The sequence below is a fragment of the Uloborus diversus genome, chromosome 2, assembly GCF_026930045.1.
Source record: "Uloborus diversus isolate 005 chromosome 2, Udiv.v.3.1, whole genome shotgun sequence".
Lineage (NCBI taxonomy): Eukaryota > Metazoa > Arthropoda > Arachnida > Araneae > Uloboridae > Uloborus > Uloborus diversus.
Genome location: NC_072732.1, coordinates 97,819,419 through 97,846,224, shown reverse-complemented (window position 1 = coordinate 97,846,224; position 26,806 = coordinate 97,819,419). Strand labels below are relative to the sequence as shown.

Genomic DNA, 26,806 nt, shown 5'->3' with positions numbered 1-26,806 from the left:
CCATTTTTCATAACCATTGGTAGCTTTGAATTTGTGCAGCTAGGAAGTTTACGAGGTAGGTTACTGAAATATTTTGACATGAAATTAAGCACATGACTAGTTTATTAAACTTTAAAAGTTACATCCTCATGAATATGAAAAGAATATCAAAACTTGAATATATATTACACTAACCATAAAATAAAACTCCAATATGAATCAGGGTAAACAATAATAGTATATTTAATTTTCTCCATAAAATACAAGAACATAAAATCAAAAATCCAACCTATCTTGAGTATATCTGAAGCATAAAATATCAACATTTTTTTTAGTGTTACTTTCGAAATAAAAGCTAAAAAGTTCAATATCACAATGTTTCTCAGATCACGAAACTACACATCACACTACTGGATTGGGTGATTCACTTTCAGTATCTTCTTCATCCTGACCCAACAGCACATGTTCATAGACTTGAACCCTCAGTCTGCGTCTCAGATGCTGACACACACGAAACTTTATGGTTGCGTAAACTATGCCGACAATCGCTACTATAACGGCAATCGGCACCAGAATTGCAGTCAATAACAGTGTAACTATAAAAATGAGAATTATAGAAATTAGAACAATAACTGCAAAAAAAGAAGCCATTCAGAGCAAGTTCAAGTGAAATTTCTTCTTTAAACTCAGGGCTCCCAACTGATTAGTTGGTCCCTATGGAGAAAAGGGATCTAAATTTTAAAAAAAAAGTTAAAAAAGGGATCTTTATATTAACGTTTAAAGGTTAAAATTAGGGTTGCACAGATTAATCAGTAGTAATCTATAATTGGTCACTTTGTTTTGATTATTCATAATTGGCCAATATTTACTAATTTATCTTATGACTCTTTTTAAAATTATATTTGCCCAGAAAGAGAAACGAATCTGAATAAATTTATTACACTAATCAATAGTTTTGAGCTCTAGCTGCCATGCTCCTATTTGATTCAAAATTTACAAACTATCATGGTAGTGGTATGAACAACACATTCACATATCTGTGTAGAAAAATAAATACAACTGAATAACAGAGGAAACAGGGGAAATGAAGTTTAAAAGGACTAAATTTTGAAAAAACAAACTTGAAACCCAGTTTTGGTACCCTTACCTTAAGAAAGATATTTCTTAATTGGGAAGGGTTCAAAGAAGGTCTACTAGGCTAGTAAAGGGACTTTAAGATTTAGATTATGATACCAGACTTGAAAGGCTTAATATGTATAATCTGGAGCAAAGGAGAATTGGAGGGAGACACGATTCAGATGTTTAAATTTATGAAAATAAAAGATGTTAATGGGTTTGAATACTTGTACGTAAAGTAAGATAAGGGGTCATTTTTTTAAAGCTACTCAAATATCAGGCTAACCTGGAAATCAGGAAAAATTATTACTTTAATAGCTTTAATAGTTGTGTGTGGGCACTTGGAACAGCGAACAGCTTACCAGAAGAGGCTGCAATGAGGGGGGGGGGGGGTTGTAGCTTTAAGAGTGCCATTGATCTTCATTGGGGACTAATAAACTGACTAAGATACAAGCCCAGAAAGGCCCAGAGCCGGTTGCTGGTCATCATATTTATATTTGTATTGTATTTGCTCTCTCATTTGGAGAAAGTTATTCCTTCCTGATGTAAAGCTCAATAGAAAGTTCAATTAATGTAGCTTGAATATCTATTGTTCTAGGACAGTGATTCCCAACCCTTTTTAGTTGTGCGGACCACTATTTTCGTAGAAAACACTATTGCGGCCAACTAACTACTATATATTACTTGCACAGCCTAAATTTACTTTCTGGTAGGGGGGTGGGGAGAGAGTATCATCTGCTCATAACTGTCTTGCTAGTTCAACAAAGGAGAAGCATTTTTAACTTGAAGCTAATACTAGTTTCTTTGGCAATTTTCTTCAACGAAGTTTCCTATTCATTAGGCTTCATCTTCAATTATAAGGGAAAGTTTCTAAGAAGTACCAAAAACCTTAAAGTTCCTTATTGGCTATATGAGACAGGGAGAGCTTTTAAGTGACATTACATCTAACAAGTGAATTTCCCAAAAAAACGGAAATTAAGACCCAAAGATTTTTTTCGGTTTAGATTCTTGAACAGTGTCTACAGCCCAGTTACACGCTGTTTGTGGCCCACTTGTAGGCTGCGGCTCATGAGTTGGAAATTGCTGTTCTAGGACATCCAAGGCAGATTTCCAAAGCACCATTTTGTAAATATATAGGATATCACTATAATATCAGTGACATTGCAGTTTCTTCTTCAAAAGCTCAGAAAGTGACTGATGACAAATTAATTGTAGCAGTGATTTTTGATTGAAGCCACTGAAAACATATCACAGATACAGTACAGCGAGAATTGAAAGACTATGCAATTCTATCACTTTGTGACTTGTGACTGTTTGTGGTTGTCAGTGCTGTCACTGTAACTTTGCCCTGCCATTTAGTGCTGTTTTAATGAACAAAAAGCCAGTCAGCATGCACCTCTGAAGTAACCATCAATTAGTTAAACATATTACCAAACACATAAATATCTAAGTTACTATTTTTCGCAATATTTTAATCAATTTTAATCATTTTTGTAACCTTTAAAAAATGCAACAGTTAATTATAATAATAATAAAAAAGAACAAAAAATGACAAAATTTTACAATCAAATTACATGTTAGGAACGAACTAATTCCAGTACCCTTACTTGCGTTAGTAATTATTATTTAAACGATTGTCACTTTTTAACTTCCGTTTGTCTGTAACATGCCTCGTGCATTATTTATGCATTTTTTGTGAGCAGTTGAAGACAGCGAAAGGGTTAAGATACATAAAGAGCATCTACATTTTTAAACAAAGTTCACATTTTTTAACTAAGGTTTTTTTTTTTAAATGAAAAGAAATTTTAGTAATTTACTTCATAATGAAACACAATTAATAGTTTAAATAAAAATAACCCGATTTCTTGTAAGGAATTGCACCATGAAAAGAGCGTATGTGTTCTTTAACTTACACCTCGGAGAGAAGGCTGAAATAATTTTATGGCACTGCTGCAGTTACGTAGGGGGCCATTCATTAATTACATAAGGGTCTCGAGGGGGGGAGGGGGGTTAGAAAAAATCTCTATATACCCCTTACTTTGGAAGGGGGGGGGGGGGCTCAAACCCATTCTTACATAATATTTTCCAAGTCGATATTTTATATTAGAAATTGTGCGGTCAAGTGGTGAGGCAGGGATTAAATTTTATTTGCGTCTGGAAGGTAAAAAACGTATTAGGATGAGCTTTTTTTTTATCTCTTCACTTTTTAGTAAATATTTTTTTACACAAAAAGGTTTAATTTAATAATAGTGAACTTAATAACCATTCTAGTGATGTAACATTCATTGTTTTTATTATTTTTGAAAAATGAAAATGGAATCTTACGTACCCTTACATGGGGGGGGGGGGGGTCGAAAATTGCCAAAACCATCCTTACGTAATTAAGGAATGACCAATTCAACACGAAAAATGGTTTCGGGCATTGCTTATTGTTTTCAAAACAGCAGATAGTACAAAGCATAGAGAGCAAAATTGTAGTTATTGCTTTTGTATATACATCATGGAGTGAATACTCAAGTATATTTAAACTGCTTCATGGAAAATTCAACAAATAAATGTTTTTTCATGATTTTGGGGAATGTGAAGACTAGATCAAAACGTTATAAAACTACCATTTCAAACATTTTCAGAGGCATTTATGTCTCCTTTCAAACAAATATTTTCAACAAAAGTGAAACACTCTATTTTGTAGTAAGTTACCGCCCTAAGCCGGGGCTAAGGCCAGAAATACTTAAATACACCGCCAGCTCAGTTATTCCATCCGAAGACTGCAGTTTCGTGCTTTTTAGCACTCATTAGCCCAGAATAGGAACTACCTGAGCTGGAGGCAAAAAAACCTCTTAAGGGAGCCAAGAGAGCCAAACAAACTGGTAGCTAATGTAGAATTAGCACACCAGATGAGTGACTGAAGCAATGGTGTGGTTTAACTCAAAGATTGATTGATGATTGATCGCCTCCAGTTCAAGTAATTCCTATTCCGGGCTGATGAGTGCTAAAAAGCACGAACCTGCAGTCCTTGGATGGAATAACTGAGCTGGCGATGTATTTAAGTAAAACACTCTATTTTCTCCAAAATTTAGTTACCTGGTAGTTGTACTCAGCCAAAGATATAGCGGAAAGAGTTTTTTTTTAATTAAATTCTCTTATTTTTATTCTCAACCTCAAAAAAGGCTAGAAAAAGATAACAGCAAGATTTTACCAACCCATAGACTGAAATTCGAGGGATGCTGTTAATTAACAGAAACATCATATGCATGTAATTTAAAATTTGTCTGTTGATAGAGGGCATTCTCTGATATGAGATGCCTATTAATGATGATTTAACTGTGTTTGAAATATCAACTTACAGAACATAAATGTAAATAAAACAAAAATTAAGTAAATTTAAAGAAACAAATATGCTGCAATAGCGAAGAAATAACTGATATGCTGAGAGAGAGAAGAGAAACAAATAGCATACAATTTTTTGCAATGCAAAATTAGCACAGTAGGAAAATGAAACTCACCATTAGAATCATTGGAAATTTGAGGTACTGAATGAGAATGAGGAGGTTCTATGAAGAAAATAAGCACAAATTATAAAAAAGAAAAATTTTGCATACATTTTCAAAATTTACATTTTCTAATGACATTTCTAATTTCCTAACACAAAAACTAAGCCTCTGTTTACAATGCCCCTAAAAATCTTAGTGAACAAAATAAAAAAAAAAAAAAAAATAGCAATTTAATTTTTCTAAATTTTACAATAACTTATTTATTTTTCGCTTTTATATTCAGTATAATATCTATAAAAATTGAATCCTCTCCTTTCTACTGTATTTGAACTTACTGATTCTCTTCCAAACTTTTGACTGATCCTACATCAACAGTTATGTCCTGCGGGTTCTATTAACAATCGTTCAAAACGAATAATTAGTACACTAAAAGCTAAGTATTTAAAAAAATATGAGAAATGCCAAATTTTTAAACTTGAGATCTTGAAAATTTCAGCTTTTTTTGAATACCGGCTTAATAAAAAATTAAGAGTGCATTTATGCAAAAATGCTCTTTAACTTTTTGCTGTTAAAAAAGAAAAAAATTGAAAAAACCAAATGATATGACAAACGAATCTTTTTGAAACTTCAAATAAAAAAAGCCAATCAAAAAGGAATTAATTGCAAAATAGTAGAGGATTAAATTTGTTTTGTACTATACTAAAAACTATTTATAGGATTGTTAACAAGCTCCGAAGAAGGTAATATTTGCACAAGTAAAAAGTGGGCTCTTATTTTAGGACAGTGATGGATCAACGATTTTCCGGAGCCAGAGCAAATCTCAAAACTGCCACTTTAACCCATCTATCTTCACATTTTAGCACTGAGTTTCAAGGAAAACCCCCCAGAAAGAGGGTGAATTTGCCGTCCCCAGAAGAACTGGCAGACACCACAGTACCAAGGTGGGGGGACGGCCCAAGAAATTTTAAAGAAAAAATTTAAAAAACTAGCAATAGGACTTATAACATTACAAATATACACTGCTGGCCTCTGTGGAGGGGAACTACAGATTTTGTTGCAGGGGGGCCCAAAATTTATAGATTCGGGCCTGCTCTCCCTAGATCCAGCACTGAATTTTGGAGCTGATTAACTTCAATAAAATTTACATCAAAAAGTATTCCCTTGTTTATAAAATTGATACTAGCTCAAAGTCCTTTACCTATTGAAAGTGAATGAATGTTGAAGAGTTTTTCTGTCATATTTTGAATTGAACCCTGTAACAAATTTCACTGATGTAAAAAAAGTCATGGCAATAGTTTGTCTAGAAACGTAATAATCTTTCATGGAATAAATAAACAATACATTTTATTTTAAATCTAATCTCTCAACATATAAAAATCTCACTCTAATTTCAAAAGAGGTTGATATTTTCCCCCTATTGTGGGAACCCTGTCACCCATCTCAAGTAAAATGTTTGTTGGTTGACAAGTTAAAATATAATAGAAAATATCGAAAGAATAGAAATATATTGAAAAAATAAGAAATAATTACAATTATTATTATTGCGATGTTTGAATTTTTTTTAACAATGTTACAATGTTTTTTAACTTGTTCAACAAGTCATTTTATACTTGGGGCATTTTTTTGCCAATAACACAGAAAATTTATGTGAATCGGGAAAAGTGTCTTATTTTTAATATATTCAAATAAATTAAAACTAAAATGCTTAAAAGATAATTTAAAATTTCGTTTCCTGCTTTGCTTTTGCTAAGATATTTCGATAATTCGGAAATTGTGACGGTCATAAAGTAGTTGGGTAAGGACGCAATTTAAAGATTTGTCCCTCCCTGATCAAGAAATTTGAAGATCTGACATTGGTTAAAGGAAGGAATTTTTGCAGAAATTCCAGTAATCCCTGGGAAATTTCCTCACTTTTAGTGCAAAAGAAAAAGAGGGTAGAGAACATGTGGGGATTAGAGAGCTTTGAATGCTATTACACAACCAGGAACTAGAAAAATGCGTTATTCTTGGTCTACAAGATTTCACTTACAATTTGGCTACAATGTAATTTCAACCCTTGACATAGAGAGACAATCTGACATAAATAAGACTGTCATCTGCATACCTTTTGGCAGGGTTTGCCGATATATATCAGTCGATCTATATCCTGATACATATCATGATATTTATCCTATATTTATTTAGAAAATAATGATATTTTGATATTTTTAATATTCATTTTTCAACTACAGTATTTTCATTATAAAATTTATATTAATCACAGTAATATTGTTCATTTATTGTTACAAATAACCAAAACGTTACATACAATATTTTTATGATGTATTAAACATCATTAATACAGCAAAGTAATGTAATATTCCTTCTTTTATTTTATACTAGCTACATCGCCTCGCTTTGCACGGTCTATCTTGAAAATAAAAGTTATGTCAAGTGATGCATGTTCAACAATCGGGCTTCAATTAGGGAAAAAAATCTGTAACATTTCCTGTCCAAACAATCATTCTGAAAGAAAGAAAGCGTCAAATCAAAAGCTCCCGGAAAAATTAAACGCAACCCTCCATAAATACAACTAAAATCCTGAAAAAAAAAGAAAGAAGATAAATCACCATATAATAATCAAAAGGAGAAATTTTTACCTCAAAACAAAAACAAAATTTTATTTAGTCACAGCCGAGGAAAAAAAAGTGGCAACCTTCTGAATGCTAATTTAAAATAAGATCCTGCAAACAATAATTTTTCAATTTAAAATTTCTGTTCCATTAGGCTTAGCAGTGCTTTTTAATTTTTTTCCCGGTGATTTTACAGTTTTTTTTTTTTTTTTTTAAATTTAATGGAAATGAAGAAACGCTATGGGTGTTTTTCGCGAGCTTTCGAATGAGACCAAAATCAAAGAAATTGAATTTTGGATAGAAAGAGCCATTTAATGCCATTTTCGGGTCCTAAAATTGAAATTCGAAAGGTTCGGTTATTGAACATACTTCCCTATCAAATTTGGTCGAGATCCGACGTAAACTGTGATTTGTATAGGGAACATACACACATATATATACATATATATTTTTGTTTCATTTATGTAGATTCATTTTATTATTAGCAATGTAACAAGTTTAATTCATATCAAAAGTGCCTGATTAAACGTTGATCAGAAGAAAAGAAAATGTCTAATAATGACCGTTCACCGACTAATGCACATTTTTTATTTTTGAATCATATAACTGTGTAAAAATAGCAAACGGAAGAAAAATGAGTAAAACAGGTAATGCTAAATTAACTCCATTAAAATTGATAAAAATGTAAATGATATATATTAGATATGAATAATAAAAGTAACTTTAATTTTAAGTCTACATATTATAATAATAATATAAGAAAATAAAGTTTTTTGAGGATACATTTACTATTTTGGCAGCTTTAGTTTGTGATGATTGAAAATAGCATATATATATATCAAAATATCGGATATTTTTGAAAATATCATGATATTTTCAAACCCTGCCTTTTGGGTTATGCAAAGTCACAAACATCATCAGCAATGATTATATATAACAACCATTTAGTGTTATAAATATTTCATGAGAGCCAATGAAAACCTCTAGTTTCTGATCAAATATGCCAAATAAATGGTTAAGTTTATGGAAGGTTTTTTTCTAAAAAGTCTGTATATAGTTGTATCAATTCCTCAATAACTTTCAGCAAGTTTTTCATTCATTTTGAAGGCTTTCCTTAACAGGGAAAAAAATGTTTAAAAAGAACAAGATAAAAAGAAGAAGAAAGGGGAAAGAAGAAAAATCAGGCACTTACCAGTTGTAGAATCTAATGTAGGGTGATAAATGCAAATTCCATCTTCATTCCTCTCATAATCTGATATGCAAATGCAAATTCCAAAAGGTTGTGTTCTGTTCATCTGCTGACAAAGCTCATTAGATTTGCAAGAGCTATTTGTGATGCTGCAATTACTCTGGTTGCCAGAAGTACCTTTTGAAAAATACCACACATGAAAACTATGTTCATAATTTGGGGAGGAAAAAAAATCTAGGCTCTCAGTACAGTTTTTTAATAGTTCAAAAAAAACTTTTTCACTTTTTATCAACCAGTTTTTTTTCCTTCCTGTAAGTGGCAGATTGCCTTTGTAGACCTAGTGCAACACCCCATATGGCATCCAGTCTTTCATGTGCCACCATGAAGCCAGAGACACCAATGGCACAGAGAATTTTGATTCCCAGTTTTCTATGGAAGAGGCACCTGTGCTTTCGATGTAAAAATGCACAAGACGTTTGATTTAAATAAGAGAGCCAATTGTAACTATAATGAAAATACATTTTAAAAAGTCTTTTTTAATTAAAAAAAAATTTAATTTTATTATGCATTTTAGAAGAGATTATTACATGTTGCTCAAATGAACTGCTCAAATGCTTTACAACACTTATAACAGAAAAAGCGTTAACATCTTCAGTTTTTAATAAATATTTCATTGTGACATTTCATTGATTACAATGTTTGGTTATGTGTGACTCATGAACATTTCAAAAACAAATTTCAAACAAAATAATTATCACATTAATTTCATACAATATTTATTGAAGAAATTATAAAATTGCATGGAACAGTTTATTAAAAGTTGATCTTTGACTTCAAAAGTTTATTCAAAACGGATACCTGAACACATTATACAAACTTACATGTTTATTTTAGTCATTAACTTTGTTATGAGAAACTGCCTAATCCAGTTCCATACAGAATAATTGGGAATTATATTCTTAAAACTAAGTATCATCTCTTGGTGTAAATTGATAGAAATAAAAGTGTAATAGCATTTTTTAATGATCCTACTTACAGCAAACAAGTCATTTATATCCCAGCACTATCAAAGAAACACATGCAGTGAGGGTAAGTATATGAGAAATCATAACAGGGGGGGGGGGGGGAACGATGAAATATTTATAACTTTTATGGATATCTAATATAGCAATGTAACCAATGAAATTGCATATTTTCACAATTATCATCACATCTCATCACATCACATCATATCTCATCAACTCTCTAATTTTATTACGTAATCAATGAAAAAGCATATTTTCAGCTACCATCATATCATCAGTGGAAGAGTTCTTTTATATTATTTATGTTAATAAGAATACTTTAGACACAGCAATAATTTCTGTCCAACCTCAGGATGGAAAATGCAGACAGGTTCTATGATTTTCTCAATGACAAAAATTCTGATTAAAGAAAAAAAAAGGGGGGAAGGGGGCAACTAAAAATTTTTGTGACTTGTTTTCAATTTTAAAACATTTCTCACTTATGGATACCTGGTCCTTTTGTTCACGTCAGAATGCAAAAAGTCGAACTTGAAAAGAATGTTTATCAAATGTTAAAAAAAAAAAAATAGTTCAATCAAATTCGCAAAAAAAAAAAAAAAAAAAAAAAAAAAAAAAAAAAAAAACTTCTGTGCTTTAGCATTACAAATAAGCCATTCATAAGGTAATTGCTTTATGCAGAAGGCCACTAATAATTTATTCATCAGTGGTAGGGGGTAAATCATTAGTGATGACACACTCAATAAACAAAAAAGGGGGGAGGGTAAATAAAAATATTTTTAAGAATAAAAGTAATTAAACTTTAAGTTAATTTACATAGCTTCCAACAACATTTTAACAATACATTATTTTATTTCTCCCATATTTTACTAGCTATTTAACAAAATGATTTTTGATGAAACTGATAACAAAATTCAAATATAATAATCAGAACTCATAAAGTAAGAAATAACAACGTCAAAATGCACAAATTGCAGGTTACTGCAGACACGTGTTTCGGCATTTCAAGGAACGCCTTTTTCAATGCAAAAAGTAATGAGTTTATGTATGGATGAAAAGACATCTGACAAAAGTTTTGACGTTGCTATTTCTTACTTTACTATTCAGCACAAAGGTATTTATTCATCTTTATCAGAACTCACTTTTTGATAGTAAAATAGGCTTCTTTGAAATGTGCACACTTTCATCGGCAGCAATAATATTCTGATTTCCAGATGATGCACATGGTAACACTGGAAAACTGATGTGTTGAAAAATAGGAATTCTCATAGGAATTATATCTAATACGGAATGATTATGTTTATTTACAAAATGTGCAAACATCCCAAAAGTAAGTTCTTCCAGGTTTGTTTGCATTTCAAATTCAATCCTCAGATTATCTAAAGAAAAAAAAATCAAAATGTCTCATTTGAACAAACAATTTTTTAAATTAAAAATTTCACATTATAATTAAGTGAGTAAATATAAGTTAATGCTGCATAGAACTGAGAAATGATATTATTTGATGGTGCATAATACTGGGAAATAACAACATATCCCAGGGAAATAAAGAAGATGTTGATAGGAATACAAAACCCAAAATTTTTAACTGACTGAAAAATAGGACTTTTTTTTTTAATGTCTCAAAATGCAAAGCAAGAATTATACAAATACAAATACAAAAGTGACGACCAGCAACAGGCACTGGGCCCAGCTAGACTGGTCCTAGTCAATTTACAATCCCCAGTGAAGATCAATGGCCCTCTTAAAACAATACTCCCTTGCTCATTACCACCTCTTCCGGTAAAATGTTCCAAGGTTCCACTACCCTGCTAAAATAATAATTTTTCCTAACATCCATGTAAGCCTGAGATTTAAATAGCTTAAAACAATGACCCCTCGTCCTGTTTCCAGTGCTAAACTTCAGCCCCATAACATCTTTCATTTTAATAAATTTAAACAACTGAATCATTTTCCATTGGTCTCTTCTTTGCTCAAGACTGCACATTTTTAGCCTTCTAAGCCTGGAATCATAGTCTAAATGAGAAAGTCCATTTATTAGCCTTGTAGCCCGCCTTTGAACCCTTTCCAATACGTTAATGTCTTTCTTAAGATAAGAAGACCAAAACTGAACAGCATAGTCTAAATGAGGTCTTACCAAACTTCTATATAAGGGCAGAAGAACTTCTTTAGATTTGTTTGAAATAGATCTATTGATAAACCCAAGCATCTTATTGGCCTTGTTACTAGCAATGCTGCACTGTTGGCTAAACTTTAAATCCTGACTTATTAAGACCCCCAGATCAGTAAATTTATCTGCCTGACTAATGACTGAGCCTTGCAAATAATAACTTGTACATTTCCATGCCCTAAATGCAGCACTTAGCATTTCCCAACATTAACAGACATACCCCATTTATCAGCCCACTCTGTAATATGATCTAGATCCTCTTGCAGCTGTTTTGCTTGTTCTTCATTTTCTACAGTCCCCATAATTTTGACATCATCAGCAAAACAATTCATGCTTCCAGAAATATTATTGTGAATAACGTTCATAAAAACAATGAACAAAACAGGCCCTAACACTGATCCTTGAGGAACCCCGCTTAAAACCTCACTCCAATCAGAATAATTTCCCCTTACAACTACCCTTTGTTTCCTTCTGGTCAGCCAGTTTTTTACCCAAATGAAAATTTTCCCTCCTATTCCTATATCAGCTAATTTGCTAAGTAGAGCAACATGCGGTACCTTATCAAAAGCTTTTTGAAAATCAATGTAAACAACATCTACAGACATCTTATTGTCCAAAGCCACAGTAACTTTGTCATAGAAATGTAATAAATTAGTTGCACAAGATTTACCTTTCCTAAAACCATACTGAAAACTAGTCAATAGATTATTAGTCTCTAGAAAATTTACTATCTTAATTTTTATCAATGTTTCAAAAATTTTGCAAACGACCGAAGTTAGACTTACAGGTCTATAATTTCCTGCACTCCCTTTAGACCTTTTCTTGAAGAGCGGTGTAATGCTAGCCAGCTTCCAGTCCTCTGGCACAGTCCCCGAGTTATAAGAAGCATTGAAAATATTCACGATTACATCTGCTAATTCCTCCGCACATTCAACTAAAATTTATTATCTTTACTAATAATAAAGCTGAAAGTATCTCTGTCTGGATGTCTGAATCTTTGAGACGCGCATAGCATCTAGACCGTTCGGCCGATTTTCATGAAATTTGGCACAAAGTTAGTTCGTAGCATGGGGGTGTGCACCTCGAAGCGATTTTTCGAAAATTCAATGTGGTTCTTTTTTTATTCCAATTTTAAGAACAAAAATATCATAAGATGGACTAGTAGATTACGAAATTATCATAACGTGGAACCATAACATGGGCACAAGCCAATTGGCGAGATACGAAATTATCATAACGTGGAACCGTAACATGGGCCAATTGGCGAGAAAATTCACCATACATTATTTGTAAATATACAGGCGAACCAAAAGACCTTTTAATTTTTCTATTACGGGCAACGCCGTGCCGGTACCACTAGTTATATTAATAAAACTTTAATTTGTTTTTTACAAAAAAAAAGTTTTCACAATCAAGAATTACAGCCAGGTGTTTACTCTATGTTTTTAAAAAAGATTAATATTACAAATTTTCATTTGCCTTTTCATGTTTTTTTATTTGTTTTAAATACTGTAAAACCTCTTCAAGCAGCCACTTGTCTTAAGCAACCATCCTCTTCACAGCCAACTTTTTGGGGTGCATATTTTTTCGCTCATAAACGTAATGTAAAAAACACCCCTAGTAACGGCCACTCAACCCTTCTGAACAGCTGTGGAGTGAGAGCATCCATCCCATTTTTTAAGAAAATTCACTTTCTGTTATGAGCTTGTGAAAAAAAGCATTTTTCAATCAATTCTAATATTAATTTCAGTTATTTATCAACATTATTAAAGGTTTTAGAACAGGGCACTTTCAGGCACTTAGTTCCACCATTGACGATTAATTTACTAAAGTGTTTTGTAATTGGGAGCAAGCTAAATTTTCAGCTGCAGTGATTTTGTGGATAATAGAGAAAGTCATTGGAAATTCGGATGCAATATAATGGTTCAAGATATATATTTTGAACTGAAAAGGGAATTTGGAAACAATTACTGGAAAAGAGTAAAAACTTAAGTCACAAATTGTATCCTTTCTTCAAAAAATTTAAACAATCTATATAAATAAAACAAAGAATATGTGTGTATATATGTGTTTATATGTTCCCTATACAAATCCACAGTTTACGTCAGATTTCGACCAAATTTGGCAGGAAGGTACTTGGGCACCCGAGAAGGAACATGGGGGGATTTTCAAACGCCAAAAAAGTACCAAACTGTTTGAATTTATATTTTAGGACCCAAAAACGGCATTAAGTGGCTCTTTCTACCCGAAAAAATTATCCGATTTCTTTGATTCAGGTCCCATTTGAAAGTTCGTGAAAAACACCCACACTGTTCATTCATTTTCTTCGAATTAAAAAAAAAGGCTGTAAACTGGGAAAAAATTAAAAAGTACTGCTAAGCCTAATGGAACAGAAATTTTAAATCGGAAAATTATCGTTTGTGCAATCTCATTTTAAATTAGCGTTCAGAAGGTTGCCATTTTTTTTTCTCTGTTGTGACTAAATAAAATTTTGTTTTTGTAACTAATATAATTACCAAATTGGTGACTAAATAGATTTTTGTTTGGATGGTTTGAGGTTAAAATTTCCCCTTTTGATTACTATTTGGCGATTTATCTCCTTTTTTTAGGATTTTAGTTGAATTTAAGGAGGGTTGCTTTTAATTTTTTCGGGAACTTTTAAAATGCCGTTTTCTTTCTTTGAGAATGATTATTTTGACGGGAAATTTTGTAGGATTTTTTTTCTCTAATTAAAGCCTGATTGTTGAACATGCGCCACTTGAGAAATCTTTTATTTTCGAGGTAGACCGCGCAAAGTCAGGCAACGCAGCTATTAATTAAATGAAATACTATTTCCTTTTTAGAAAAGATTCAAGCTTCATGTAATGCGTTTATACTTGCTTATATATTATGTATTATGGAAATTACATCACAAGTTTAACGAAAAACCTTTCAAGTGCCACACCCTCTGAACGGCTGAAATATTATGGAACAAAGGAGCAGCCCTTCAGAGAGGTTTCACTGTAGCATAATAAACATTATGTTATATTCTAAAGGCTTTGTAGGAACCAACTAATATTAATCGTCTCCAGCAATGATTGTTTAAAATTAATTTAGGTTTTTGATTCAGCTGTAACTTCTTTAGTAGAAATCCTTGGTTTGTGTTTATAGTGGTTTGTTATTAAAATTTATTAGTTCAATATATTCTAAGAACAATCAACACATGTAAAATGATTGATAAAAAAAATCTCAATATAAGTTAAATAAAATGGATTTTTTTGATGCCCTCACTTGCTCTTTGAAAGATTTTTTACATCTAAATCCAACTTTTGGGAAATTATCATAACTTGGAACATGCCTTATTGGCAATAAAATTCCCTTCCAGCAGTCATTAAGAATATTTTGCAGCTTGATTGAGCTTATAAGTTTCATTTGTTGCCAAATTACTTTCAACCAAAGTGGAGAAGAAAGCTAGCAAGAACAAATGGCTGAATTGAAATACATAACCTTTATAACCCCAACCTATATAATGCAATTCTCTATAAACCGCACAACTTTTCAAAGGTAAACAATACGTTTTGAACTTTAAAAAAATCTCTGTTTGATCTTGCAAACATAAAACTGTTAAGCAAATTAATTTTTTAAAGTTTTTCATCTTTCCATCTTAATTCAAAGCTTTTGAATCAAAATTAGTATTCACAATAAAAAGAAAATACTAGATGGCTCTTGAAAATACAGCTGTTATGCAAAACATGAAGTTAACAGAAGTGCAGGATAATTCACTTTCTTTTGATTGTGAAACATTTTTATTTGTAAATGATTTATTGTATAATTAGTGCTTTAATACTTATTGCAGATAAAACACATTCTGAAGTGCTAATATATAGATATGTTCTGAATATTAGTAACCAAATTTGTGAAATGACCTATATGACGCGAAAACCTGCATAACGCAAAAGCTTAGGTCCTAAAGTGTGTGTTATAATGGTCTTCTACTGTATTCCAATTCCTATACTGCAACATAGAAAATTGAGATAAAGCTCTTGAATGTATTTTCTGATCAAAATTTTGTAAATTAATTGAGTTATCATATGTGCTTCCATTATTTAGCAATTGTTCTTTACCTTTTAATAATATGTAGTCACCATTATGAACAGTTTTCTTCACAGCTTTGACACCTAGTTTAGGAATGTCAATACTAAAGCTTAAATTCGGAGATTCATCACAGGAGTTTAGCTTGATACCAGCACTAATATTGTACCCCTGTTAATAATAAAAACAGTAATATTTAACATTGCAAATAGCACAGACATAAAAAAAAATTTCCAACTTGGAGTGAATTTTAATGTAAACTTTATTTTTCAACTCTACATTATAACTGTAAACACGTTATTCCTTATCACTAAAAGATTAGCAAATAAAATTAAAATATAATATTCTTTACTTTAAATGCACTAAAACAAAAAAAAACTAAGTATGGGTACTAATGCAAATGTGATACAAATGTACATTAAAATAAAATTTTACCAATTATTTTGAAGATTCTGAGATCTTTCTGAGCAAGCACCTTTGCAAAATACTTTTCACTCTTTGGCACTTTCATTTTAGTACCAGAATCAATAACGATAACTAGGTACCTAAATTTTTTTATGCAATTGAACCACATTCAAAATGTTTTATTCACACATCTAATAAGAATTTAGCGAGCAATTTAGATCTTTAAAAATTGTCTTACACAACTTCAACATTCAATGGAACATCTTCATTCAAAACAGTTTATGCATCTTAGTTTCTTCCTCTTTTGGAACATTATTTTTCTTCAATGAGCACACCGATTTATTGCGTAAATTTTTAATTCCTGTTCCAATTTCGAATGTTTCTCCTCCTGACTGATTTTCCATTCTTAAATAACTTGTGATAAGCAAGCAGCAACATTTGCATTTTAAATCAAAATCATCTTAGTCACACTATATTTATTTCTCAATACCTCAAATTCTAAATAATATTTCTTCTTTAAATTTTTATGATGATTTCAAACAGTTATTAAATGCTATACATCAGGAGTACTGACTTTTCAAAATTATTGGTGGGGCTCAAACAAAATTGGGTTTTTTGGGAGGCATGGGTTACCTCCCAATAAGAAGAGGAGTCTGGAGGTCCTTGCCCAGAAGCTTCTCAAAAATTGTCTTTATAAAAATAACTTTTAGGCAATCTGAAAACCAATTTTTGTACTAAACTAGTGCAAATAAATTATTCTTTTATTGTTTATAATGTAATGGAAAGTCATTATTTAGTATATGCTTTTTTCTTTTTTTTGTGTGTGTACCAGTGTGACATTTTACATAAATGTAAGTTTGTAATGGTTACAGATTTCATGTACCTAGAATCATTGTTCACTGAGAAGAGCAATGTTCTTCTTGAAATTAAGAGACTGATTACTGCAGCTAATAAAGCCTTTTTGGTTTGAAGCATTTATTAATTTTTTTTTCTTTTTTTTTTAACCAGGAAAATAAAGTTCTCGCTCTACAAGACTCTCATATTCGTTTTAATTTACGCCTCAGAGACTTGGACCCTGACTATAAGGGAAGAAAGACTGTTGGGTGCCTTTAAGAAGCAGAATCCTAAGATGCATCTTTGGAGAAATTCGGGAAAATGGAGTATGGCATAGAAGATGCAATTTTGAAATGTACAATGTAGTTAAACACCCAGATGCAGTCCACATTTATAAGATTAGCCATCTAAATTGGTTCAGCCACATTATCTGCCCTGACAATAATAGCATTCTGAAAAGAGTTTTCATGGCCAAACCATATTTTACTAAAAGATGTGAAAGGCCAAAGTTGCGCTGAGTGGATGATATATGGAAGAAGATTATATCATCCTTAAGTCAAAGAACTGGAAAATCTTAGCTGCAAATAGAGGGGGCTGGAAATGGCTAGTTCAGATGGCTCACCTAGGGTTGTCGTGCAATGAATGATGATGATGGTACTTCAAGGGCACTGACTTATCAAAATTATTGGAGGGGCGCGAACAAGACTGGGTTATTTGGGTGGTATGGATCACCTTTCAACAAGAAGAGGGGTCTGGGGGCCTTGGCCCAGAAATTTCTCAAAAATTGTCTTTATAAAAACATTTTTAGGAAATCTAAAAACCTATTTTTGTACTAAACCACTGCAAATAATTTCTTTATCTTTTCAAAGATAATGGAAGGTTACTATTTAGCATATGCTTGTAAGGTTTTTTTTTTTTTTTGCATATGTACGATATTTTACGAAAATATAAATGTGCAGCAGGTTCTGGGTTCAATTAGGCGGTAGTCCCCAATGAAGATCACTGGCACTCTTAAAGCTATCTACTCCTTTGACCATTACAGTCTCTTCGGTGGGTTCCATGAGCCCACAACCCTACTAAAGTAATATTTTTCTACAATTTGAAGGTTAACCCGAGATCTGAATTGCTTAAAACAACGATACCTTGTCCTGCTTTCATGCAAAAATTTAACTCATTAACATCTTCAATTTTGATAAATTTAAACAATTGAATGATGTCCACTCCGACTCTCCTTTGCTCCAGGCCATACATTTTAAGCCTGTTAAGCCTGGTATCATATTTTATATCTAAAAGTCCCCTTACTAGCCTCTTTGAACCCTTTTCAATATATTTCACAAATGGGAATATCAGCTTTTTTGACACTTTTTGAACAGTCAACCGTTTACTGTGATAAAAGCTTTTAATCAGGATTAGCAAGATTTTGACAGTTAGAGGTTTTATCCTTTTTTTACAGTCATGTCGAAAACCCCTTTTTGACATGGTTTATGTCACAATTTTTTTAAAAACTGAAATTTCTGTCCATTTGTTTAATATTAATATTGACAACAAAATTACCTAAACAAGTTATTCTTAGTTTTATAAATTTTGATTCCATGCATTAAAGGAAACTTTTTGACTGTTAGACATTTTCAAAATGATGTGCAATAAAAAATTGGAAACATAATTTTTATTCACAAGTCTGTAGAATAAAAGAGATAATATATAAGAGATATATAAAGTACTATAACTATGTAATAAAAAGTATAAAATAGCAGTGTATTGAAAAAAAAATAATAGTGACTGCTAATTCCTTTATTTTTTTCAGCTGAAACTACAGGGTATACTTTTGCTTGGATTAATTTGCCACCTTACACTTTTAAATAAAATTGAGAATTATAGTTAACTAACATTCACTTGATAAATTTAGTCCCATTCTAATTTTCTTACTTTCGAAGCATGTGGTAAAAAAATATCAGTTTTTAAGCCTTTTGTATACCAAGTTCATTTCTAAGTTTGAAATGGATCAATCCAAAACTAGAGAAGATCCTCTTTATGCTGAACTGCACAGGCTTTATTGATTTTTCTAGACCCTTTCCACCATGCACTTGCCTCTGAACTAAGGTATAACTTCCAGGACATGGTGCAGATTCAGCTACAAAAGCTATTAGAAACTTAAATGAATTTGATTGTATTTCAAGCAAATATTAGCTCTGTTTATGAACAGATAATATTTATATTACTAAACGGAAGATGTTTATTACAACAGAAAATAAAAAATATTGTCAAAAATATTAAGATAATTTTTAAAAAAAATCACTGAATGCTGAACAACTTAGTTTTTTACTTTTACTCAAAAGGAAGAGGCACTGCATAAATCTTGACATAGAAGGGTTTTTAGACTGACAAAATTACTTATAATTCATTCATTTGAAATTTAAACAGAACTACTTTGAAAACAGGATTTAACAGTTTTGATATTCATAACTACAGCATAACCAATTAATTTAAAGGAAAATTTATAAATTTATTTCAATTAAACTTATTAATCACACTTTTGATTAACTCAATTGGTATAATGTGTAAATTATACATAAATATTTTTCAATATGAGAAAATCTTGTGTTTATAAAAAATGTCAATAATGACTATATTTGGCAAAAATCTCAGCATTCAACAGATTTTTAATGGGTAGATTAGGCCCGGATCTGCGTGCCCACAGACCCCTCAGTGTAGAGTCAGGTGTCCTCTCAGTCACATGTTTCACTAAGGAGAGAAACGCTGATCCACGTGGGCGAGCAATCCTTATCGCATCAGAGCGATGGGGTCAGGAAATCCTTCGACCTTGGGGAACAAGTAAAGCAAAGAGGGAGGGAAGGTGAGTCAGCGATTACACATGTTTCACTGAGGAGAGAAATGCTGATACATGTGGGCAAGTAAGCCTTATCGCATCGGATCGAAGGGGTCAGGGAGAAAAGCATTGTAAGCAAAAGTACTAGGTAGTAAGGGAGGGAGATGGATGTCCAGTTTTCTAAAGGGAAATTACCAGCCCCCTCACAAAAGTGGGTTGATCGGGGTAGCAACCAAGCAACCTAATGGAAACTTCTCTCCTAGCTCTAATTTCACTATTCACTCACATCTTTGCGTTGCATCTTTTGCTGTCGTTCGTGAATCCTTGGCTTATCTTTTTTTATGGAATGCTTTCAGAGTTGCTTTTGAAAGGGCTCCTGAGTGATTGAAAAGTTATACTGCCTTTGTTATATTACTTTGTTGGCTCAAACTTAAAGGTTTGAGGTAACAAAGGCAGAAGCAATTGGAAATTGTCTTGCTGCTAGAGAGTTTGACATTGATGAGAGATGCATTTGCCGTTGGAAATCGGATAAATTTACCATCGAAAGTGATGGCCAATCGAGAGATGCCGAAGGCAATAAGAGCAAAATCGGAATTTTCAAAAATATTTCATTATTGTTAATTGAAAATACTAACGAGAAATAAAAAAATATTTTTTATTTACATTTAATCCAGTTGAGTTGTTTAATGTTAGGTGCTCACTTATAAAGGGTGCGGCGCTTATAAATGAAAATACGGTACATCTTTTCTGACTCTTGTTTGGTTTTTAATTTATTGTATCTGTATTATACTTTCATTTTTTGAAAACAAAATCTAATTTTCTCTCGATCGGAAATATCACGAATGCGGTGCTTCTAGCTCATTTTATACAGTCAGTCTTTTACAGTTGTATTAAATTAACAGTCAGACAGTGAGAAATTATACCAGGATGTGTCAGTATTTGTTTCTCTAGTGTACATTTAAAAGAGTTGGGCTAAAGTTTGGAAAATGTTTTATAAAGTTTTCTTTTCCAAGGATTGTTTAGGAAAAATTTAATTTCTCTCACACTGGCAATGCGCGGTGACCGGATGACATAATAAGCTGCATATTATTGTATTTTTGGGTGTGCTTTCAAGTAAATTTACTTGCATTGTAGCTGTAGAAAAATATAAGTTGTTTTACAAACTTCCTGATAAAAGCTATATATTTTTTCCTGATAAAATATATTTTATTTATTTATTTATTTATTTTTGAAAATCCGCCAAAGAATGTTAGGGATGCAGCACACTTTCTGGCACCAACATAAATCTGCCTATGGACGTGCCCTGGAGTTTGAGGGAGACAGATGTGATTCAACAGTTGTCTCGCAACTCAACAGGGACCATTTAAATTGCATGACTTATGAGTTTGGCACAAAAGCATTTCCGACCAGTGTTAAGTGTAATAATAAAGTGGCTTCTTCTGAGCAGGATTGCTTGGATTTCAAGTTGGATGATTTGCATTTGCATTCCCTTTTGGTGCTTGACTTTGCCAGACTACACAGACTCATGGAGTTGATCTAGCTGGAGACAGATTGAGAAGAATTGGAAACAATAAGGAACAATAACTTAGCATGACAAACTTTTAGACATCATATGACTATGAGAAACATAATGTATGGCCATGAAAAAAGAAAAGTCAATTTTTATAAAAAGTCTTACATAGGCAGATCCTGAACAGTTCATTCCAGAACATTCCTCTTCTTTAACACATAGGACATGGTCATCATGCAGTTTCATATTGGTTTCTATTTCGTCCCAAGTAATACAAGATGTGTTTTTATCATGGCAAGCAGAACTGGAGATGTAAAAAGCTGTATAAAAATAAGTCATGAATAAAATAGAATATGTAAGGAAAACTTAATAACAACAAAAGTAAATTTATCAGACCCGAATAAAACTATTCACCACCTGGGCAAACTGCATGCATATGCCATTTGCAAAACAAAAAAGATCAAAAATTTACACATGGTATTCCATTTCATCAACTGATAAGAAAACGCATAATGTTTTATCACTCCCTGTACTTTTACAAAGTCAGAAATCTGCTTTGTTAAGTGTACTGTAACAGCATGTGATTAAATATTCTCTTATTATATTCTTCCCCAGATAGTTTTTATTTCATTCTTTCTTTGCTTTCAAAATGATCTATATAAAATTCAGTTTTTTTCTCGTCTTTTTTTCAATTGTTTTTCTGCAACACCTGCTTTTATTTGAGCAATCATGGACTGTTCACGGTCTCTTTGTTTCAAAAGAGCTGTTTTTCAAATAATAAGCAAATGTTTGCACGCTATCCAAGAGTGGATGGGATTTGAGGTCAACTCGGGTATAAAAATTCAGCATTTTCTAAGGAATCTAATGGTACTTTTTTTTATAGAACTATAGTTCCTGTAAAAGAAAAAAAAAAGAAAAGAAAAAAAAAAAAAAAGCTTTCCCCATGTGTTCTTCTCAAGAGAGCAAGTTTGATCTAATTCAACAGACCTTGAGCGATCTCTTATAAACATGGGGTCTAATTTTTTTCCGGCAGAGCAGGTATATTTATTGAGAACCAATTTTGAGCCTACTTGTTTTTTAAGTAGCTTCAGTTAGGTGTCAGAATTTCACGGCATAGGAGGATTCAAGACATGTTCTATATTTCTCCTCCTGAAAAAGCCTGTTGCCCGATTCCTAGGTTCTCATTCGATGGAGCCAAGTAGGCCATGAGACAAAAGTTAAATGTAACAATGGTTTGCCAAATTAATCTGGACACAAAAAATTTCATGATTTGATAAAATAGTTCTGAAATTTGTTAAGAAAATCTTACCAGTTTTGCATAATTTACTTTGATAATGTCCCACATACATTGAGCTTAGGAAATACATGGGGGGGGGGGAAATTAACGGGTGAAAAAAATAAAAAATTATACTTGCTGGAAGTTAACAATGATGTCACGATGCATGAAAGAAAAAAACGAGTTACTAGATAAAATGTCATACTTACTAGCTTATAAGTGGGCTTTCCCCCCCAAAACTTTTTGAAATTAAAGCCATAAAACCACACAACAGTCTAGAGCAGCGGTCGGCAACCTAAAATCTGTGCCACTCTACTTTTCAAGTTTGGCGAGGGCCACGATCGACTTGGGGGGGGGGGATTCCCCCTTTTGTGGCATTGGTAAAATGTTGTTGGAAACAGTGTCTTTTTACTTTAAAAATTTTTACAACATTAGAAACAAGTTTGATCTAGGAATTTTCCTCCTGTTGACATTTTTCAATAGCAAAAGTAAGAAGTAAATACTTCTCTTGAATATTAGAAGTTAGGGCACTTCCAGCTTACAGCGATAATAAAACTTTTTGGAAATGTTTTGAATAACTTTTTTTTCAGAAGTTCAGTCAAATTCTTTTGCAGAAAATAATGTGTTTTAATGGTACTCTGAAAAAAAAATGTTTCAGAATGTTTTAAGGATCGGCTGAAAACGGCTCGAGATCAAATGGTCGATCGTGCAATATATTGGTTGCCTACGGCTGGTCTAGAGACATGTGTCTAGTGTGGTGTTGATAGAAAGCAGATTTAGTTTCTCTTTGGTCTCATGAGCAATAGGTATATTCAGAGGACAGCAGCATTTATAGATCGGCTATATGTCTAAACTTCTTTTAAAGTAAAAATCATGAGTTATTTTTTAAAAAGTGTTATTTTTTGTCACATGCCTTTTGCAGTAAAAAATTAAGGAACAATTCATGTAACAATGCTTTTTAATTTCATCAAAAATATATCTGTTTAAACCTGGCAATAATTTTTTAATAATAAATTTTATAGTATCGCATACACATATTGTGCATAACTCATTGCTGGTAGTATACCCTTAAAAAAATTATTGGAACATCACTGTGTGTGACTGTTTATGTTGCGAAATAACTTGTTTAATTAAAAGTATATATTTATTTATTTATTATTTCTTTCACAAGTGTCTCAAATACTGATTGTTTAAGCATATTAATTTATTTAATATTGCGTTTTATTTCATTTTAGTAGGATAAGGAATCATGTCACACAATAAATTATCACTTTCGTTACCTATACACAAAATGCCATTCCTCATCAACACGTGGCAGTAATGACATAAAATTTTACTTTCCACGATACAAAGGAGTCCTCTTGTTTATTTTTAGCCATAAAGAAGTTGTGAGATTTTTGTCGAAAAACAAGAAGATAGATTTTGTTTGGAAAACCAAGTGTGGTTATTGTGAACTCTCACCTCCATGAACTTAAATTTCACGGATGTAAATTAATATAAAAAAAAAGTGAACATGTTTTCATATGCTTAACACATGTCGATTGTAGTAACAAAGAAAAAAAATATTTCCCTGAAAGATGTAACCATTACGCCTATATTGATGGAAAATTCCTCACCTCCGTGAATCTTACCTCTGTGACAGACCCCATATCAATGTCATTATTTCTGAGGTGAAAATAAGTGATGGAAAAGAAATACATCATTCTCAGGCATTCTACCAATATTATAAATTGCCAGTATATACTCAATTTTACTAAATACTATTTTTAACACACATTTGAACTAAAAAGATAACTACTATTTAAGCCATACTTTAACTAAGAGAGCTTAATATTAGATTCCCACTAATCATTAAAATAGCTCATTGTTTGCACAATTAACCAAATTACTACTTTGTTATTAAATTGGCCTCGATTTTTAAACATTAAAAGCATTTTTCTTTTCTTTTTTTTCATCTCCATGAAAAAGCATTTTTTTATTATTTTTATTTATGAGTAAACTAATTGGAACTAAGCTGGGCCATTGTTTATGGTTGTTTCTAGTAGGTAACACTTTCATGTAAGAAGAGAAAAAAAAAGAAAACAAAAGGTTTCAAAATTGAAAAATATATGCATTCAAAAGTTACATTTTCTGGAGAATGACCCTCATGTGTTAAATTTTGTAATTTTCTCATATTTTTCTTTTTTTTTCCTTCTTAAAAAAATTCCTACACTCATAAGGTTTTGGGAGGGGCCATGGCCCTCCTCTAGATTTGTCCTTGTATATAATAATGTATATTTATGATTTATAGGTAGAAAAAATGGTTTTATTAACTTTTGTTGAATAACAAGAATAATTAAACTATTTTAATATGCATTAATCAGGGGTGCCCCCCCCCAAGGGCAAGGGCACACCCTCTCAATATTGCAAAGAGCCCCCCCCCCTAATGAGAAAAATACCCCTTAAAACACCACCCTGCCAAAAAATTTCAATGGCGCAGTCTGCGTCATGACCTGTATTAATCATAGAACATGCATTTTATCTATCAATACATTCAATAATAATTTCACTGCCATTTTTCTTTTATAGAAAGAGGCCATGCAAAAATAAATTGTACAGGGACAAGCAAAAACTAGGGTATCCACTGATAAAGTACATAAAAGTTACAGTACAAAAATGAGGTTCTTTTCGTTTTTCATTTTGTTTTGAAACACGACACATCGCACATGGTTTAGATTGGTAAATTTACAAAATTTCGTTATTTGTTTATTGTTATTAATCGGTTATTCTTATCAAATTCAGTGTGTCTTTAAGTGTAAGCAGAAATAATTGTAGATTACTTTTATTTATACATAGCATAACAGTACACATTTTAAACTTAAAGTTTCTTATTTGAAAACTTTTGAAAATAGTTTATTTTTTAAATTTGAATGTTTCTGCCAAAAATGTTTACAAGAATTCATACTTGAAAACGAGACTTTTTTAATTTCGTTTTTAAAATTTAATATACCAACAAAATAAAAGGATTGCAACTACAACTATATTTAAAATATCAAATCATTAGATTTGATGTACAGTAGGTGCCGCTTAATGTGATCACGGTTAATGTTATCAGAATCATGAAGTCCCGGACACTTGTATGTTAACACATGTTAAAAAAGTCGGATATTGTAATCAGCGTCTTTATTTATTGTTATCACTTTTTCATAAACTTTCAATTTTTTCCCCATTTTTGTTCCTCAATTAACAAAAATACATATGCAAACCCTTGTGAGACTAACTTTCTGTGTAGCAGTTTGTGGTTTTCAATAGCAGTTCAAAATTTTTCTAGAAATGAAGCTACAGAAAGTTCGCCCCCAGTGACCAGACTCCATCCTAAGAAAACTTTCTTTTGCACCTAAAAATATTCAGTCGCTGGACATGTAGCAGGCATTGATGTAGGACCTCTATTGTTACTTTGTAAACTGTTAAAGAATTGCGTCGAGATTGAAAACAAAGCGAAGTTAAATTAAAATTTAAACAACAAGCAAAACCATGCTGGAAAAACTAGAAAAGCTGAATGCGCTTTGAAACTGGTTTACAAATGTCAGGGTAAACGGTCATATTTTACTTCACCTATTACTATGTGATTAAAAATTGCATAATTCAGCTAAAACTTTTTATAATTCAGATATTTCCATTCTATTAATTTAATAATTTATAATTTAAAACTGCGGTCAGTTGAGTCATTGCGATTTTAATTTGAGGCCAAAATAAATGCAACTTAATTGGAAAAAAATTATTATTTTGTATCTCCTGGATTTTTTTCGGTTATTGTTATCAGTCGGTTATTGTTATCAAATTGTATTTGTCCCAAAGTGATCACATTAAGCGGCGCCTACTGTATCTTATTCGATACGATAATATCTAAAAGTTAGAGCTTTCTGCTCAAAACTTAACAGAAATTTAAAAAAAAAACTTATAAAAGCGTACCTAAAATAATATAAATGCCAAGCAGCATGTTGAAAATATTAAAATATCCCGCAGCTTCAAATAGGCATAAACACTGCTTAAATGCAGGAATATTACGTTTGAATTATGCGTATGATTGCACACATCACATTTATTTCCTAAAAATTAGAAAACCTTTGCAACCAAAAAAATTTTAAAAACCAATTTGATGTTCATTTTAAAAATATAGACATATAATCATGAAAGTTTATGAAGAAACTGTAGTATGGTAAATAGTTGTTATGTCAACATTGATCAACATTGCAGATTGACAATTTTTTACCGCTACAGTCACGATTAAGTCTTTTTTATTTACATAAACTAAAAACTCA

The 26,806-nt window shown here is 31.8% G+C and overlaps 1 protein-coding gene across 1 annotated transcript; it reads right to left on the bottom strand.

Moving 5' to 3' along the window:
* Positions 1 to 111: 111 nt before the first annotated feature.
* On the bottom strand, positions 112 to 26,777 carry LOC129235294 (uncharacterized). The gene is made up of 7 exons (XM_054869022.1): positions 26,457 to 26,777; positions 21,398 to 21,549; positions 15,686 to 15,824; positions 10,555 to 10,791; positions 8,394 to 8,567; positions 4,602 to 4,649; positions 112 to 575 (listed from the first exon to the last, which is right to left on the bottom strand). The coding sequence occupies exons 1-7, from the start codon at positions 26,482 to 26,484 to the stop codon at positions 382 to 384; spliced, it is 972 nt and encodes a 323-aa protein (XP_054724997.1). The 5' UTR covers positions 26,485 to 26,777; the 3' UTR covers positions 112 to 381.
* Positions 26,778 to 26,806: the final 29 nt, after the last annotated feature.

Bases quoted from the DNA above. Each gene is read 5' to 3' on its own strand.
- LOC129235294 (XM_054869022.1), bottom strand. From the start codon at position 26,484: ATGCTGCTTGGCATTTATATTATTTTAG. The intron at 21,550-26,456 runs GTACGCTTTTAT...ATTTTTATACAG, and splicing joins TGGCATTTATATTATTTTAG to CTTTTTACATCTCCAGTTCT. The intron at 8,568-10,554 runs GTGAGTTCTGAT...ATTTTTCAAAAG, and splicing joins GCCTATTTTACTATCAAAAA to GTACTTCTGGCAACCAGAGT.